Below are 20,703 nucleotides of genomic sequence, written 5' to 3' on the forward strand. Positions count from 1 at the left end.
CTGAGTAATTCTTGGTGTGTTCCCTCTATACCCGAAGGCCAAAGTCCTGGTTAAACTGAAAAAGCTGGTTACAGTGGCTTCTCTGCTTCCTGTTTTTTTTTTTTGGTATGAAATCTCTGTTTTGCTACATAATTAAACGCAAACTGCAAACTGTACACCACAAATGATTTTCCCTTCAAAATGAAGAAGAGCGCCTCCCGGGTGGCGCAGTGGTCTAGGGCACTGCATCGCAGTGCTAGCTGCGCCACTAGAGTCTCTGGGTTCGCGCCCAGGCTCTGTCGCAGCCGGCCGCGACCGGGAGGTCCGTGGGGCGACGCACAATTGGGCTAGCGTCGTCCGGGTTAGGGAGGGTTTGGCCGGTAGGGATATCCTTGTCTCATCGCGCTCCAGCGACTCCTGTGGCGGGCCGGGGGCAGTGCGTGCTAACCAAGGGGGCCAGGTGCACGGTGTTTCCTCCGACACATTGGTGCGGCTGGCTTCCGGGTTGGAGGCGCGCTGTGTTAAGAAGCAGTGCGGCTTGGTTGGGTTGTGCTTTGGAGGACGCGTGGCTTTCGACCTTCGTCTCTCCCGAGCCCGTACGGGAGTTGTAGCGATGAGACAAGATAGTAATTACTAGCGATTGGATACCACGAAAATTGGGGAGAAAAGGGGATAAAATTAAAAAATAAAATAAATAAATAAATAAATAAAAATGAAGAAGAGCGACTGAGGGTGCAACTGCGTCCTACAAATTGAAGGCTTGAAACACGGGGTCATGGAAGGTCATGGTAGATAAGAAAAATACAGCATGGCTTGATGATGTCCTTCTGGTATGTAGATCCCATTGACTGTCCACTGCACAAGTCTTACCACACATTTTACAGACGAGCACTAAGCACAGTGTCTGACAAGGACAGATCTGTTTTAGTCCAATTGGAGTGCTATTCCTCTTAAGGTGGATTTTGCAGAAATTGCTCCGTCATTTCCTGGTTGCTAAAATTCTAATAGCTAGTCCTAATGTCAGTCAATATAACAAAACAAGCAAGTATAGTGTAGAAAATCATTGTACCATCGAAACCGCGGTGAAATATATTTTAAATAACCAAAAATATAGTATTTTAACTATTTGAAGCTGGTGTACAAAACCGAAAGTAAAAGACCCAAAAATAAAATGTAAGAACAGGAAGCATAGAAATAGAATCTACCGCTTCTTAGACTTGCTTTCAATGAGAATGACAGATCTATAGCTATCATTTCTATGTGCATTTGGACAGGTCTCCCAAAAAGTTACATATTGCAGCTTTAATAACAGACAGTCACAGCGGAACACAGCCAGGAAGGATAAGGTCAACTGGCCAACGTTGAGCGTCCCTGCCAACCAACAGAAAGGGACCATGGCAGGGTGGCTGGGATAACAGAAGACAGTTTGTGTCGGGAGCAGGGAAGAATCTCCGGGAGCGCACGGAATCTGTGGAATCTGCTGCACACACACAAACCAGGGCCTTCTCCTGAGGAGGAAACCGTGCTTCACTCCTACTGCATGTCCTGTGTGTGTGTGTGTGTGTGTGTGTGTGTGTGTGTGTGTGTGTGTGTGTGTGTGTGTGTGTGTGTGTGTGTGTGTGTGTGTGTGTGTGTGTGTGTGTGTGTGTGTGTGTGTGTGTGTGTGTGTGTGTGTGTGTGTGTGTGTGTGTGTGTGTGTGCACATTCAACCTCTCCACTGCAGGAAGGGAGTAACGCATAGAAGATACCATAAGAATAACAGTCACCTGCAGTGGTCAGCTTTTAAAACAGTCAGCCCAAACAGACAGTTTTACAGTCACCCCTCCTGCACAATAGCTTGCGTCACATTCATTAGGCACTAAACGGGAGAAAACACAACCCAGCTTTGACAGAATATAGGGAATACCCATAGCAAATGCCATGGTGTGCTATTGGAAAAATTAGGGTGACTGTCTGTCTGCCTCTCTATTATAAAAGTCTCCCACATGAAACCAATATTTGTTTTAGATAAGCTTAGCCGTGACCTGAGTTCAGTCTCAGGTCAGAAATATTTCTCTAATCTTTTCACTCTTTATTTTGTTTTGAATGGTTCCCAGAACCTAGTTCTCTCCATCAAGACATAATATTTGGAGAATGTGGGAGAAGAACGCTGGAAAGTACGTCCAACTCGGGAAAGGCAGTTACTGGTTCCAAATTCCAAAAGTAAAGGGTTTGGTCATGGTAACCACTCAGGTGGGGGAAGATTACGGTGACCAACTATTACATAGTTAACATTCAATTCAATTCATTACATCATATTAAGCATATTAAGCTCTATCTTGTTTTAGGAAATGAACAATTCCTGTGGTAATTATATACTGTAAATAGGAATACCGTGTGCTACAACTCCTGAATAGTTGTTTCTAAGCCTTTACCTTAAACAACATGTTCCTTTAAAGCTCCCAGAGCTCTCACATATGGGCACTTTGTGCTCCAAACACGTTGAGTTCAGTGACCTCTCAGGAATATCCATGCTCTCATCTCTATCCCCCACACCTACATATCTACATCACCTTGTGTTGACTTCTATATGAGGAGGTTTCTAACAGGCATAATCTCTGGGGTCTGGGGTCCCACACAGGAACCTCATATCTCCAGTCAACTGAGAAGCAACACCTCATGAATAACAGTTAATACAGGGAGAGTAACTGGGACAACAGTTACAACACAGTTAGTATTAACATTTATGTGAATAAATGACAAGGTTTTGCATATCCTGAATCATCAGAAATAACCATACTAGTAAGCATTTTCAAAGCCAGAGAAAGTATTGTGCTTTGTGGACTATTTTAAATGCTTAGGCATAGATTTGACATACAGTGAGTGGAAGAGAATGGGTTCCTAGCTGAACACATTCACTGGATGAAGATGACACAAACTTTTCTATCATGAGGGGAAGTACGCAGCACAGGAACTGCTACTTCTTTCCTGAAGCATACTCTTCCCTCTGTAGTCAACTTCCTCACATGCAAGAGAAATAAATACACAATACAGATACACACCCCTACACCTGCAGTCCCACTGGTTACAGCACTCACATCTACCACACAGAAGACGTAGAAAAAACAAAAAGCCTTTTTCCATCCTGCCCACACCTTGACTGACAATAATGAATTGGTTTGACTACGCTTCCAGTGTAAATTAGCGATGGTGTCTAATGGGTAATTCTACATGCTGGTTACCGAAACCATCAAGCAAATGTGACAGCACTGTTTTACAGCTACGAGGATTTAGAGGCACACAGGCGTACAGAGGCTCATCCCTTTCTAAAGCTGTGACTTACAGTAAGTCAGTGGTCGGAGCTGTTCTGACAGGTCATTGGCTGTCACCAGGGAGAATGATAGAGGACTCTAGTGCCCGGAAAGCCCCTTTCGCAAGGGCAGCGCCATTGAGGACTTTCACCATTTTGAAGTTAAGGAAGGATCACATAATTCCATCCAGGTCATCAGGTGGGACCTGAGCAAACATTCCATAACTGCAAGTGACAGTAAATCACCAACCTTGGCTTTATACCTGTTCAGACAACACACTCCAGCTGCAGTATGTAACCTTTCAGTTTGTTTACCAACTCATTGAAATAGTAGAAAAAGAAAACTGACTACTTCAAAATGGAGATGGCGTCAATGGGGCTGCCAGTGCGCTCACAGACGCCATAATGGGAAAAGTCCTCTGTCATTCTCATGGAGGGACTCACTAACTCACTATATGGAGGTGACAGGAGGGAGGAGAAGCAGTACCTTACCAAGAACCATTTCTATCTTCTTTTTAGGGAAGAAAAAATATTGTGATCACCATCATCTGTGGCCGACGACTGTTGACACGTGGGCTCAACCAGAAGCCCTAGTTTCATATGAACAAGTGGAACACTTTCAGTATGAACGAACACATTAACAAACCTTGGGGTCTTACTTGAAACTGACTAAAAGCATTTGAGTCATAATTCAAAACCAGGCTTTCCCTGACTGCCAATTGTGCCAGATGTTTTACTATGGCCTGATGCAAAAATAGAACAGCCATCATGTCATCGTCATCCAGTCCAAGTCTAGGAAGGGGACCTTTGAAGCAGGTAGGTCATTGGAGAGAATGAGACTTAGCATCCTCTGCTTCAGCCCATTTCTTCCTTCCTGCTACGTACCGGGCTTTCAATTGCATCTAACCTCAAGCCGAGACACACTTCTTCTCTCCGTTTGCCTACACTCAAAAAATGTGTATGATTATTATATCATTTTTTAAGAATACGAAACATAAACAAACATCAACGACATCACACCTACCCAGACCCACCTGCTCACACCCCCTTCTCCAGCATCCCTCTCATGGCCTCAAACTGCACCATCTTGTTTCTCTTCGTCACCCACGCACTTTCAACATTTAGATAATAAAGCAATTGACCTTTCCATTGTTTTAACGATGGAGGATTGGTTGATTTCCAGTTTTTAAGTATATACATTTTTTCAAGATGAGAAGAGAATTGTCCAACCCATTGGATATCTCACTACACCCCCATATGCAATGTCTTGAAATATGAAGACAGACGGATTAAAAGTAAATTTACATGGTAATACTTATGAAGGTCAACTTTTTAACTCCGCCCATAACTTCCAGATGTATAGCATTCCCAGAAGGCATGGATTATTGAGTCATTGTTAGATTTACAATTAATAAGACATGACTCTGCTGTTGTGCTGTAGAATGTGAATTTTGTCTGCATACACTCTACTGAGGGCCAGAAACCCACTGTAGGCCTACTGCACACACTAACTAACCAGCCTGAACATGCTAACAAACCAATACACACGCCAACAAGCGAACCTGTAAAAAGGTGCTATCTAGACCCTAAAAGGGTTCTTCGGCTGTCCCCATTGGAGAACCCTTTGTATAACCCTTTTTGGTAACTAGGTAGACCCTTTTAGTTCCAGGTAGAACCCTTTTGGGTTCCACATAGAACCCTTTCCACAGAGGGTTCTACATGGAACCCAAAAGGGTTCTACCTGGAACCAAAAGGGGTTCTCCTATGGGGACAACTGAAGAACCCTTTCGGAACCCTTTTTTCTAAGAGTACAGTTTATCTACACACAACTGTTAACCCACATCATTAAGCCTGATATACTCAACTATCTGCAGCTGCTGGCGATGCTTCTTTCTTAATCTATCTCTTCTGAAAGTTACAGATTTGACAGCCCCCACCCAGAGCATGATATAACCCAGTTCACCATAACATATTACCCTCTCAGGAAGCAGTATATGCCAGATAAGGTACAGTATCACTACAGCTTCTGTTTAACTGGCACCACACAGCTGCAACACCTCAAACATACTCCTGACAAAGAACTGTCACTAAAACTGACTGACCTTGTTTATACCTGGGATGCACAAACCAACCAAAATCACGCCTGGCAAAAAAGAATAACACTTATTTCACCATTTTGTAGCCGTTTTCAGTTCATACTTACCTGATATTAACCCATATTTACTATTTACTAAACCCCTGTCAAGAGAGCTTCACTGTCTCTTCAGCACCTATGTCAATGATTGACAGCAGAGATGGCATCCCATAAAAACCTGATCTGATGTGGAGAGCTGTAAAACACCATGATGAGCTCTAGTAAAATATCTCAAAGGTTAATGATCTCAGGCAATTTGCATCGTCCATCCTCTCATTCTCTTCCCCTGACCCTATTTGACACAGAGGGCCTTTCTAATGGAACACTAAGGCAGCTGTCAAAGTCACCACCTCACCAGCTTGAAAACAGCTTCATACACCATGCCAGCGGCTGCCACTCTGCCAGATGCCTGGTTAATATTTCCCCATGTGAAGCCAGTGGAGGACTGAAGTGTAACTACTGTGTATTGACCAGGACATCATCATACTGTCGCCGGGTAACGTGGGTCATTATTACTACACAATGCCAGGGTCTCTGAGTGACTCAACTACAGGGCAACATCCAGGGAAAAGACTCATGTTAAATCATGTTATTCTTAAGCAGTAAGGCCCGAGGGGGTGTGGTATATGGCCAATATACCATGGCTACGGGCTGTTCTTAAGCACGATGCGACGTGGAGTGCCTGGATACAGCCCTTAGTCGTGGCATATAGGCAATATATCACAAAAACCTGAGGTTCCTTATTGCTATTATAAAACTGGTTACCAACGTAATTATTGCATTGTCTGTCATACCCTTGGTGTACGGTCCGATGCATTCAGGGTTTGAACCCCCAGTTTATCATTCATGATAACGCCATACAAGAGATATTCTACTGCAGCTGTAATGGACAGAGAATGTGTCTTTTCCATGCTGCACATGGCTGCATTTTGTGCCATCGATAATGTCCAAAGTCTAGGCACCCTCCTCTGCCACGCGCCCCGCAAATCATCAACCCAGGCATTCCGCACGCACTCAGCCGGCCTCTATATACAATAGATCTGTCATGCAGTCAGTCCACTGCTACCGCCTGCTATCACAGCAACTTTTAAACAGGGCCTCTAACTCCTGGGGTTTTAATAAGTGGTAGAAAGCTGCACAACACCCCTTGATCAGGTGAAAGAATAACCTCAGAGATGACAAAGTCAAAAACTCCATGGTTACTCAGTGGAATAGGACAAATCCTTAGCCTCGTGACTGTCATGTGTAATTTTGACAAGAGCTTAGTTTAGTGACCCTTTCAAACCCCTATAGGGGAGAGAGTTAATAAGTTTCTGACTGACAAACTCACTGTTGTAAACCTGGTTTTTCAGTCAGTGTGGCAGGGGTGAACAATGCACTCTACTGTCCAGTGGTGTAAAGTACTTAAGTAAAGTACTTAAGTAAAAATACTTTACAGTATTACTTTAGTATTTTGGGGGGGTATTTATATTTTTGACAACTTTTATTTCACTACATTCCTAAAGAAAATAATGTACTTTTTACTCCATACATTTTCCTTGACACCCAAAAGTACTTTTTTATTTTTTTATGTTTTACAGGACAGAAAAAAATGTCCAACTCACACACTTATCAAGAGAACATCCCTGGTCATCCCTACTGCCTCTGATCTGGCAGACTCACTAAACACAAATGCTTTGTTTGTAAATTATGTCTGAGTGTTTGCGTGTGCCTCTGGCTATCCGTAAAAAAAAAATTGTGTAAATTGTGAAGTCTGGTTTGCTTAATATAAGGAATTATAAATGATTCATACTTTTACTTTTGATACTTAAGTATATTTTAGCAATTACATTTACTTTTGATACTTAAGTATACTTAAAACCAAATACTTTTAGACTTTTATTCAAGTAATATTTTACTGGGTGACTTTCATTTTCACTTGAGTCATTTTCTATTAAGGTATTTTAACTTTTACTCAAGTATGACAATTGGGTACTTTTTCCACCACTGCTACTGTCCACCTGCATTTGAAGTTGGAACAGACTGGGAACCTATGGGATGGCTCTGCCAAGGGTTCGAATTACAAGTCACTCGTAGTGGGTTCGCTAAAAATAGTAGACCATTGTCAATCACAACAATTATGGGGGATGCCCATGTTGATATTTTAACACGAATGGGTGGGTGTGTCCTGATTGGGCATTGAAGTGCCCGGCATCCCCAGACATCCTTTTCATTCAAATCTCTAGTTCTGTCTCTTCTCAGGACACCTTTCCAAAGCAGCTGTTCCTCCTCCATCCCTATGGCTCTCTATCAGTGTGTTAGTATCAGTGTGTTAGTCCTACCCTATCAGGCACCAGGCCTGAGGAGTCAACATGGTTTATCTGTGAGGCCATGCTTCCTGTCTCTGACCTCCACCCAACGTGTTGCAGGCACACAAAATGTCTCCCACATCCAACTGAGCCCAGCCCCAGAGAACCTGTCACTGCACAGATTGACAGAGACAATGATGTAGATTAGATCATACTGCTAGCTCAGAGGGGAGAGGAAAAGGGCTAGGAAAGGATGAGAGGGATAAATAAGTGAAAGAGAACATAGTGACATCCTGTGTGGCGTCATTCAGGCTGTGGATGGTCAACATGTGACAAACATTTGCTCACACTTTGCTGTCAGGCTGTAGTCAGCTTTGATAACATAACCAAGCTCACCAACACTGCAGAAACCAACATCATACAGGACTGTAGAATATATTATACCCCTGGCCTTTCATAACTCCATAGAATCCCTTTCAGACAGAACACGCACATTATAAACCCTCTGCCTGTATGTGTTGTATAGTCTGTCCTGGTCCTACTCTGTGGTGTCATCGCTGGGCGCAGGTGACGGAGAGTCTATTTCAGGGTACCAGAGTGTCACCCCCCCACCCCTATCCTTGGAGGGTGCAGCCCTTTCTCTCATTGTGAAGGAGGGGTTATGAATCCTGAGGGGTATGGAATGAGAAATGGAATGTGGCATTGTAGCATTCTCCCCTCTTGCATCTCAGGGGGTTCCCCTCCCCCTCGTGGGGTCCACTTCCACCCCATCCTGACCTGGCCCTGTGTCGAGGCCCTAACTGTAGGAGAGACGGTGGTGCTGCTCTTTTGGGCCAGAGTCACTCGTTCACTTCACTACAAACCCTCTACCATCCACTCTCTCTCTCACACACACACACACACACACACACACACACACACACACACACACACACACACACACACACACACACACACACACACACACACACACACACACACACACACACACACACACACACACACACACACACACACACACACACACACACCGCTCCTCAGACAAAGCCACTGGGTCTCAGGAAGAGGGCCATGGTGGGTGTGAATGTATGGCCAGAGTTCCACCCTGGGCCCCAGACAAGACTGGAGACAGAACACACTGAGCAGAGCCAGAAGTCCAGTGACCTGCAGTGAGGGACTTCCAATACACATCTCTGTCCATGTGATGCCTACAATTATAGGCTACTATTTTGTGCAGTAGATCTAAGGCCAAAATCACAGAGTCTGTATGATACAAGTAAACCATTATTAGAGAGAAAAGATGTACAGGACTGACCGTAGAGCCTAGAGGGGGTGTGTAAGACAGAGTTAGTTACATAATACACTCACAACCTCCTGAATTCTTACCCTCTATAAACAAATACACACGTATTTACACAAGTTGACACCACACACAAGTTGGCACAACACACACACACACACACACACACACCTACACACACACTGACTGCACAGTACACAAATAAATGGATCCTTCTATTGAAACACAAAGAATCCTGTGACCCTGTGCTTAGACCTCCACCCTGTCTGTCTTGTCATGTTGACCGTTTCCTCTGGAACACACTGCTCAACAAAGAGGAGGGAAGGAAATGGTGACTCCCAAACATTCTCACACACACACACATTCACATACAGACATACACACACGTGATTGAGCAAATACACATGAAGACAGACGCCCTACACGCGATCACACATCAAAAACAATGGGGTAATCGGGCTATATAAATGATATCCTGTAGTTCTCCAGTACCCCCAACAGCACACATTTTTGTTGTAGCCCCAGACAAACTCACCTCAACTCATTGAGGGCTTGATGATTAGTTGACAAGTTGAATCAGGTGTGCATGTCTGGGCTACAATAAAAAAGTGTACTGTTAGAGATAATGGAGGACTGGAGTTAACACTGTTCTAGTCTACCAGATTTGACCAAAGTTACAAGGAATGCCATCAACTACAGTAAGAGGTTTGACTTTGACTTAAACAGCCCACGTTAGTTAGCATGTTATCCACTAGCAAGCTATCCTATTAGTTTGAACAACACTTTACTGTGTGTATACTGTAGACCAGGGGTACTCAACTCTTACCCTATGAGGTCCGGAACCTGTTGGTTTTCTGTTCTACCTGATCATTATTTGCACACACCTGGTGTCCCAGGTCTAAATCAGTCTCTGATTAGAACTATTGAAAAAAAATCTGTGGAACTGGCTTGAGGTCCAGAGTTGAGTTTGAGGGCTGTAGACTGTAGTAATTGTAGAGAAATGACAGTAATACAGACTAGGAGTTTTCATTGTGACCAGTAGAGGCAACCCATTGTGGAGAGAGCAGAAGAGGGGGAGGGGGTCTGTCTGACTCTCTCTACCTCCACCAACAACAATGACAGGAAACCAGCCTAAACTTTCTGGAGTCTATGTGCTGGCCAAGGCCCCAGGAAAAGATTCCCACAGAAGCAAGCTACGCTAATGAGATTTAAAGAGCGAGTCACAAACTAAGGTGTGGCTGCCCGTTTCCTAAAATATGTATTTTTATTTTCCCTTTTATTTAACTAGGCAAGTCAGTTAAGAACAAATTCTTATTTTCAATGACGGCCTAGGAACAGTGGGTTAACTGCCTTGTTCAGGGGCAGAATGACAGATTTTTACCTTGTCAGCTTGGGGATTCGATCTTGCAACCTTTCGGTTGCTAGTCCAACGCTCTAACCACTAGGCTACAGTAGCCTAAGAAAATCAGGCAAGTCAGTTAAGAACAAATTCTTATTTTACAATGACGGCCTACCGTCATAAGAGAGGTTCATGAAGAGTTTACATATTTTCTTTAAATGGCATAGGACAATGTTATTGAACAGCCATTGTTGATTGTATGGCATCAGCGTCTGGTTGAATAGTTGGTAAAGCTGACATAAATAATGTCAGGCTTTGTGTCGTAACTTGAACATGATGAGGTACACCCAGAGACTTGGTCTGAAATACATAACTCTAACCCAGTAAATAAACTAATACCCACTATAGGTCAATAATCAAACCCACTAAATAATCCACCAGGAATGCTTAAAGAAAAGCACTGGTTTCAAATATCTTTACGAATTGCTCGCTCCTCGGTCACCAGATTAAACCATTTAATTAAAGCCATTGTCAACCCACGCACTCCATTCTGTGGGAGATAAAACAATATAGAGAGAGAATCCTCCTACACAGTCACTAAAGTGGGATATTCCTATGCCTGAGGAACCATGTTTTGCTATAACAAAAGCCTCTCCCACTATGGCACACCACAAGGGCCAAAAAGCCTAGAGGCAGTGGGTGTGTCAGTGGTTGACCAATGCTCTTTAATAAGCAGCTTTTATATGAATGAGTAGATTACAGGCTTGGTATCTGGTAGAAACCTGGTGGAAACAGACAGACAGCCAACTGGCATATGCCTACAGGCCTGTCTGCATGTTGCTGCTCTCCAGGCAAAGTCTCTATGCTACTGTTCTCTACAGACTTCCTCCAAGACATGGAATACACACAACGGCCCCTCCCTGAACAGCACAACTCTCTGCCTACTAGTCACAGTTGATTTCATCTGACACACGGAGGACTCTTTCTCTCCTGTAATTTGCCTTTAAAAACAGGTTTATGTAACCAGGCAGTCATTCATGAGGACTCCAGAAACACCAAGCTGACTGGCTGGCTGGCATCCTCCTCAGTTTCCCAGTGGAATCTCAATGGACCAAAGCCTCTCAGTTGATGTGGGCTTTCCTCAAAAGCAAATGGAGGGAATTAGGTGCATCACGCACACAAAACAATAACAACACAAACAGATAAGATAGATACTGTGGATAGAATATAAACTTAGAGGCTCAACTCAAGGCATGCATCACACCCTTATTTTCATATTTTATCAGATGTTTAGAGTGGCTTTAATGACAGATCCCATAGGATCCAGCCAGTATGACAAGAGGCACCTAAATCTATTAACGGTGTAATAAGGGCAGCCAAAATATAACCTGTTGTGACTTGTGTGCTGGTTTACTGCATCCCTCCCCACTCCACTGCATTTTACAATGGGAGTTACATTTTACTGCAGGGAAAACAGAGAAAGCCCTTTGAATCCAATGGCTTGTTGTGTGTGCAGTGGCCACTTAAATGGCTATCAGAGAAGGAATAGACAATCAAACTCAGAGTGCTGGAAAGATTATCTCTGTCCTTGGTTTCTAACAACAGAGAAGACTGCAATTCCTGATTGCATTCAAAACGTTCCATCTCTACTTTCCTCCTCTCCATTGCTTCACACCCCTGTTTCTCACTTTGCCTCTCACACACACAGACCAACACTCAACATGGATAGCACACACCACATCAGTGTAACCAAGGCAACTCCTCCTTGGTTTCCGAAGAGGGCGTTCCTCTTGGTCCCTTTTGTTTTTCTTCAAAGACAGGGACAGGCAGTTGCTAAAGACGTCAGTGAGACTGCTAAACCAACATGCACCACCCAGGCCATGTGTGTGTGCGTGTGTGTGTGTGTGTGTGTGTGTGTGTGTGTGTGTGTGTGTGTGTGTGTGTGTGTGTGTGTGTGTGTGTGTGTGTGTGTGTGTGTGTGTGTGTGTGTGTGTGTGTGTGTGTGTGTGTGTGTGTGTGTGTGTAATGTCACACTGACTGCATGGGCCAGGGTAGAGGAATGCCGGACAGGATGCAGGCAGAAAATTCCTGGAACATAGTAATATGGTCTAAGCCTGAGTTGTGTCACTGCCAGTGTTCATATATATAGGCTTACCACTTATGATCTTCTCAACCTTCAAGCATTAAAGCAGTAGGTTGAGTTTCTTTAAAGGTCCAAAGACACCGTTTATATCTCAATATCAAATCATTTCTGTGTAACAATGAAGTAACTTACTGGGATTATTTTTAACCATTTTAATTGAATACAAACAAAAATAGCTTCTTAGCAAAGAGCAATTTCACAAGCAATCATTTTGCTCGGAATGCTGTCAATAACAGCTGAAATCTGAAATCTAGCTGTTATTGACAGAGAGGATTAGACCTCTCTTTCTTATTGGTATATTAACTAATTTACCATCTGGTATTGTCACCAGGAAGGCCAAAACTCCATCCCACCAAAACAGGCTGACATTTCAGGTGGTCTTTTCAAACAGCTCTTACACTAAAAGGGCATCATCATCATTTTCACAAATACACAGTATTATTCCAACCTCATAGTGTGGAAATATATCTAAAACAGATCAAAATCACATTTTTGCCTGCACTGGGCCTTTAAACTGACAAGTAATGTATTCTCTCTAACTATTTCATTTAGAAAGCAAGCAAACACACTAGAAACCAGGGAAACATTAAATGTCCAATATGAAAACTATAATTCAACCAATGAAATATGAGCGGTACAGAAGTGGGCTTGTTTGTTCATGGAACACTTCCTTCTGATGTGCGTACCAGTGTTAACTATAATACCACAACTCCATTAGACCATCTGGGTGAGTTTGAAAGTAAACAGAGGAACAATCAGTGTGTATTTCTAAGACAAACAACAAAACTGCGGCTGTTTTTCTATGGTGCTTGAGTACTTTTCCAGGACCTGTAGATGCTCTCCAAGTGAGGGTCATTTACAGTAATACATTACATGAACATTAATACACAGTACATTGTTTCCATGAGCTTCAATTGCTCTAGTCTATAGAGTTAACTAATGTGATATTGTGGTCTGATGTACTGTAACATGTTCAGCTGTTGAGGGGATCTGATAGATTGTTCAACATTGCACAACAGTATTTCTGTGCCTTTATGTGGCACAAGTCCTCTACCTTCCACAGTAATGTCTGTCACCGGGCCCTTGACTGGGCCTCTGCCTTGTAGTGTTAACACACAGCACTGATAAGAGATGAGGCAGACGCAGCATTTAACTACCCTGCAGACACAGAGTCACAGCCAGGACACAGCAGGGCCTATAGGTGGGGTGGATTTGCTGTGTTTTTGGATATTGGGATGAAACATGGAAGTTAAGGGTGAGGGAAACAGGGTTCTCATAAGGTTTCTTAGATGACCCCCATTACCATCCCTGCAAGTTCAGAGATTAAACCCTGTTGGAAATTCTGCTCTTAATATTGATTAATTTAATGAGAGCACAGGGGGTAACTGCTTTATTGGAAGGGTAATGCTGGAGGAGTTTAAGTCACAAACATGTCAACTGTATCCGGTACATGTACACATAGTATACACAGGATATGCAGGATGTATAGGAGCCCCTCGAGCAGCCCATAAGATGCTGCACATGTGTCTGGCTGGCTGCATCCTATCCAACACATGAGTGGGCTGGTCATGGCTGGGCACTGCAGGGTATGGTAGTGAGACTGTTGTTTAGACTGTTATGGTAGCAAATCACTCAGCAGTGAGATTCACTCGGAACTCCACATTGGAACACAAACACCCAAACAGACAGTGCAGTGTCAGTGAAGAAGTCTGGGTTATTACGTCACAGCAATAGAGGAACCAGAGAGAGGGGCTGAGAGGGGCTGGGAGAGCCCCAGGGGTAAACATCCGGGACACGGCGGGGGGCACAGATGTTTTGGAGTGCCCCTCTTTTCTTCAGTGTTTGAATGAACCCACGTCATGTGCATGGTGTTAGCTAGAGGATATTAAGAGGACGTGAAGACTAAATGTCGTCCCTTAAAGAATAAATAAAGTTAGAAACAGATATTGAACAATGTGAGGAGCATTTGAAGAGTTGATTTATCCACAATTTGTATGTGTTTTTGTTGTGTTTTTTTTTACTAGAAATGATTGCCTATTGGTACCTTCATGTATGTGTAAAATATTACTGTTCTCAGATTTTTTTAAATATATAGAATATTCAAATGTGTTATTTAGAAAACGCTATACAGTCATGGCCAAAAGTTTTGAGAATGACACAAATATTAATTTCCACAAAGTTTGCTGCTTCAGTGTCTTTAGATATTTTTGTCAGATGTTACTATGGAATACTGAATTATAATTACAAGCATTTCATAAGTGTCAAAGGCTTTTATTGACAATTACATGAAGTTGATGCAAAGAGTCAATATTTGCAGTGTTGACCCTTCTTTTTCAAGACCTCTGCAATCCGCCCTGGCATGCTGTCAATTAACTTCTGGGACACATCCTGACTGATGGCAGCCCATTCTTGCATAATCAATGCTTGGAGTTTGTCAGAACTTGTGGGTTTTTGTTTGTCCACCCACCTATTGAGGATTGACCACAAGTTCTCAATGGGATTAAGGTCTGGGGAGTTTCCTGGCCATGGACCCAGAATATCGATGTTTTGTTCCCCAAGCCACTTAGTTATCACTTTTGCCTTATGGCAAGGTGCTCCATCATGCTGGAAAAGGCATTGTTCATCACCAAACTGTTCCTGGATGGTTGGGAGTGTAACGGCGTTCCTCCTCCTCTTCATCCGAAGAGGAGGAGCAGGGATTGAACCAAAATGCAGCGTTTGAATTCGACATAATATTTATTAACAAAACGGAAAAACACGACAACACTTTAACAAACTACAAAACAACAAAACGAACTAAACAGACCTAAACTTACGAACTTACATGAAACGAAGAACACACGAACAGGAACAGACAAACCGAAACAGTCCCGTGTGGTAACATGTACTGACACGGAAGACAACCACCCACAACAAACAATGTGAAACAACCTACCTTAATATGACTCTCAATCAGAGGAAACGCCAAACACCTGCCTCTAATTGAGAGCCATACCAGGCAACCCATTAACCCAACATAGAAAACACATAACATAGACTACCCACCCAAACTCACGCCCTGACCAATTAAACACATACCAAACAACAGAAAACAGGTCAGGAACGTGACAGGGAGAAGTTGCTCTCGGAGGATGTGTTGGTACCATTCTTTATTCATGGCTGTGTTCTTAGGCAAAATTGTGTGTGAGCCCAATCCCTTGGCTGAGAAGCAACCCCACACATGAATGGTCTCAGGATGCTTTACTGTTGGCATGACACAGGACTGATGGTAGCGCTCACCTTGTCTTCTCCGGACATGCTTTTTTCCGGATGCCCCAAACAATCGGAAAAGGGATTCATCAGAGAAAATGACTTTACCCCAGTCCTCAGCAGTCCAATCCCTGTACCTTTTGCAGAATATCAGTCTGTCCCTGATGTTTTTCCTGGAGAGAAGTGACTTCTTTGCTGCCCTTCTTGACACCAGGCCATTCTCCAAAATTCTTCACCTCCCTGTGCGTGCAGATGCACTCACACCTGCCTGCTGCCATTCCTGAGCAAGCTCTGTACTGGTGGTGCCCCGATCCCGCAGCTGAATCAACTTTAAGAGACGGTCCTGTCGCTTGCTGGACTTTCTTGGGCGCCCTGAAGCCTTCTTCACAACAATTGAACCGCTCTCCTTGAAGTTCTTGATGATCCGATAAATGGTTGATTTAGGTGCAATCTTACTGGCAGCAATATCCTTGCCTGTGAAGCCCTTTTGTGCAAAGCAATGATGACGGCACGTGTTTCCTTGCAGGTAACCATGCTTGACAGAGGAAGAACAATGATTCCAAGCACCACCCTCCTTTTGAAGCTTCCAGTCTGTTATTCGAACTCAATCAGCATGACAGAGTGATCTCCAGCCTTGTCCTCGTCAACACTCACACCTGTGTTAACGAGAGAATCACTGACATGATGACAGCTGGTCCTTTTGTGGCAGGGCTGAAATGCAGTGGACATGTTTTTTGGGGATTCAGTTCATTTGCATGGCAAAGAGGGACTTTGCAATTAATTGCAATTCATCTGATCACTCTTCATAACATTCTGGAGTATATGCAAATTGCCATCATACAAACTGAGGCAGCAGACTTTGTGAAAATTAATATTTGTGTCATTCTCAAAACTTTTGGCCACGACTGTATATCCATTGTTTAGTTGGAATGTTTGTAAACTGTGTATTTGACTGTGATATAGAGCCTTCTGAAAGTATTCACACCCCTTGACTTTTTCCACATTTTGTTGTGTTACAGAATGGTATTAAAATTGATTGAATTGTCTTTTTTTGTGTCAACGATCTACACAAAATACTCTAATGTCAAAGTGGAAGAAAAATCCTAAAATGTGTACAAAGAAAATATGAAAAATAAAACAAGAATATATCTTCATTAGATAAGTATTCAAACCACTGAGTCAATTTATTTTAGAATCACCTTTGGCAGCGATTACAGCTGTCAGTCTTTCTGGGTAATTCTCTAAGAGCCTTCCACACCTGGATTGTGCAGCATTGGCCCATTATTTTCAAAATTCTTCAAGCTCAATGATTGGTGATCATTGCTAAACAACCATTGTCAGGTCTTGCCATAGATTTTCAAGCAGATTTAAGTAACTCAGGATTTAAGCCACTCAGGAATATTCACTGTCTTCTTGGTAAACAATTCCAGTGTAGATTTGGCTTTGTGCTATAAGGTTATCGTCCTGCTGAAATGTGAATTAATCTCCCAGTGTCTGGTGGAAAGCAGACTGAACTACATTTCCTCCAGGATTTTGCCTGTGCTTATCTCCATTCCCTTTCTTTTTTTTATCCTGAAAAACTACCTGGTCCTTAACGATTACAAGCATACCCATAACATGATGCAGCCACCACTATGCTTGAAAATATGGAAAGTGGTACACAGTAATGTGTCGTATTGGATTTGCTCCAAACATAACAGTTTGTATTCAGGACAAAAAGTTACTTTGTCAAATTTTTTGCAGTATTACTTTAGTGCCTTGTTGCAAACCGAATGTATGTTTTGGAAAATTGTTATTCTGTACAGGGTTTCTTCTTTTGACTCTGTCAGTTAGGTTAGTATTGTAGAGTAACTACAATGTTTCTGATCCATCCACCGTTTTCTCCTATCACAGCCGTTCAACTCTGTACCTGTTTTAAAGTCACCATTGCCCTCCTGAGGGGTTTCATTCCTTTTCCGGCAACTGAGTTAGGAAGGATGCCTGTATCGTTGTAGTGACTGGGTGTATTGATACACCATCCAACATGTAACTTCAACATTGTAACTTCACAATGCTCAAAGGGATATTCAATGTCTGCTTTTACATTTTTTACCAATAGGTGCCCTTCTTTGCGATGCATTGGAAAACCTCCCTGGTCTTTGTGGTTGAAATTCACTGCTCGACTGAGGAACCTTACAGTACTTGTATGTGTGGGGTACAGAGATGAGGTAGTAATTCTAAAATAATGTTTAACACTATTATTGCACACAGAGTGAGTCCATGCAACTTATTATGTGATTTGTTAAGCAAATGTTTACTCCTGAACTTATTTAGGCTTGTCATAACAAAGGTGTAGAATAATTACTGACTCAAGAAATGTCAGCTTTTAATTTTTTATTAATTTGTAAAAAAAATCTGAAAACATAATTCCACTTTGACATTATGGGGTAAAGTGTATAAGCCAGTGACAACAAATCTAAACTAAATTAATTTTAAATGCAGGCTGTAAAACAACCAAATGTGGAATAAGTCAAGGGGTGTGAATACTTTCTGAAGGCACTGCACTAACTGTATGTTGCTCTGGATAAGATGAATAAAATGTCAAATCTAAACGTTTTACATACAGATCTCATATAATAAAAATAACTCAATTAAATATTGATGTCACAAATGTATAATTTGTTCAGTTCTTTAATAAACAAAATGTTATTTGTTAAATTTCACTGTGTAAAACCTAGCAGAACTACTTATTTCTCTGAGAGTGACACGGATATATAGCGTTTTGCTAAAAAAAAAATGTAAAGCTAATTTATCCCTCTGAAATGAATAGATTTTTTGAAATACACGTCTGTCAATGAACAACCTCGTGACATGATGAGATAGTGAAAAAACACACCAATCTCTTTCATAAGTTATTTAAACAATAAAAGCTACTTTACCAACATTTCTGAAAATGGATATATAGCATTTTGGAATGAAACTCTTCATTTGTTTTCATAGACAGCGGTAGGTCATAATCAAGGACTAAGAACTGTATTTTCATTTGTTTCTTGTGTTCAATTGTGGGTGCATTGCATTGCGAGTCATGAAAACATAAGGACGCCAGAAATATGTTCGATGTGGTGTGTTCAAAGATATCTGCTTCAGTAAACCTCAAATTCTTTCTCTTCAACGCCAATGTCAAGTGTCAGTTCTTTTTCAAACCTCAGAACAACAACACAAACAATGTCGTTGCCCTTTCCCACAAATGTGTGGTGTGCAGCTTCACTGTCAAATTAACTTGAACTCTAGGCTGAAACAGGCTGTTTGTCCTTCCTCTCTTATACCCCCCCCCCCCCCCCCCCCCCCCCCCCCCTATACCCCCCACCACCACCCACAACAAATGTGCAGCCAACTGACTCGCCTACAACCTGCTATCTCTGCCCAAACTGCTACAATGAAGAGAGTGGGAATATTGGGCTTTGCAGCTGACCATATTCATTGTTATTTTCACAGTGCACTTATACAACAGGAGACTGAAAAATTAAAATAATATAATTACATTGCTGGTGAATAAATGGATGAATAAAAAAAAACATCTCATTCGTTTAATTGAAATCCCTAGGACAGTGTCAGTGGTACTATTACGCGAACTGTAACTGAATCTGTAGTGTATATTTGCAGAATATAGCTTACTGTGACCACCGGGCTACATCAATGACCCAAAATAAGAATTTCATTGATTATTCAGGTTTTGCACTTTGGCACACTCACCTTCTCAGAGTTGATGCTCAGCTTTTTCTCAACATGGCTATGGAGCTCTACGTGGCCATGGAGCTCTCCGTTATTTTCCGGGATGGGTGTGGATTCTCTCGGTGTCCCGCATGGTGTCCCGTTCTCCTTAACGTCTTCGCTTTCTGACTCGTCGTCGCTGGGTAAAGGAATGCGCTCCGTGACATATTCTTTGAGACACTTCATCTTGTGTTTTTTCAACAGTTGCTCAGTGTCCTGGTCGACAACAATGAGCTCGAGCTGGCCCACCGTGGCTCTTATCCGGGACACAACCTGTTGATGGCTCTCGCTCTCCACGTTCTCCCCGTTCACGAACACTAGTCGGTCCCCCGCGCGAATCCCAGAAGTTTCAGACGGACTGTCGGGCTCCACAAGCCGTATGAACTGCCCGGTCTTACCCTTCTCACCATGGAGATGGAACCCATAACCATTGTCTCCTTTCTCCAGCAGGCAGAGTCTTGGCCGATTATCTTCGCTTTTGCTGGGCATAGTTTCTGCTATTTATTTCACCAATTCAACCCGTTGCTTGTGAGAATGATCGTTCACTAGCTGGAAGTTGCCAAGTAAACTCAGTTTGGGATGCTGAGCACGAGTGGTACCCGTCAACAGGAATCTCTCTACCGTTCTCAAGGAAGAGCGCCTGGCATCCAATCGGTCTGTTTATGAGGCGCCGTCCGTGGTGACTGGATGCCACCCGCAGTCGCAACTCACTTTCAAAGCAACTCCTAAACTTTGTGCATACAGGGGATGTATGCCAACCCGAGATGTGTCGCCAAAACCTGAAGAGCTACTAACTATATGTATGCGTTGACTTTTCTCCAAAACTCTATTCTCTAATCTGACACTGAATTAAACTCAGTAGACTACTTTATAAAGGTCAGTGACGTAGGTGGAGAAGACAGATAGTAACACCAATCACTACTCAAATACCCCAGGAGGAGGGAGGCGCATAAATTAATGGGGCATGCATGCTATTGGCCGTAATGATCGACAAGTGTATGCGCAAAAATTATTGCCGCTGCTGCCATGTTGTGACAAATGCATGTGGTCCTTCTGTAAACATATGGTACTGTATCACAGGAGGTTGGTGGTACGGTATCAACAACATCAAACATATGGTACTGTATCACAGGAGGTTGGTGGTACGGTATCAACAACATCAAACAGATGGTACTGTATCACAGGAGGTTGGTGGTACGGTATCAACAACATCAAACATATGGTACTGTATC

General features: G+C 42.7%; 1 protein-coding gene across 1 annotated transcript in view; it reads right to left on the minus strand.

Moving 5' to 3' along the window:
- The window catches only part of LOC120039320 (Na(+)/H(+) exchange regulatory cofactor NHE-RF1-like), a 35,024-nt gene extending 14,695 nt beyond the window's left edge, over positions 1 to 20,329 (minus strand). Inside the window, exon 1 of the mRNA XM_038984778.1 lies at positions 19,454 to 20,329. Within this exon, the coding sequence (XP_038840706.1) occupies positions 19,454 to 19,960 (507 nt within the window). The 5' untranslated portion in view covers positions 19,961 to 20,329. The remainder of the gene's footprint in view (positions 1 to 19,453) is intronic.
- Between the last annotated feature and the right edge of the window lie 374 nt (positions 20,330 to 20,703).

Source organism: Salvelinus namaycush, chromosome 3 (assembly GCF_016432855.1).
Source record: "Salvelinus namaycush isolate Seneca chromosome 3, SaNama_1.0, whole genome shotgun sequence".
NCBI classification, from domain to species: domain Eukaryota; kingdom Metazoa; phylum Chordata; class Actinopteri; order Salmoniformes; family Salmonidae; genus Salvelinus; species Salvelinus namaycush.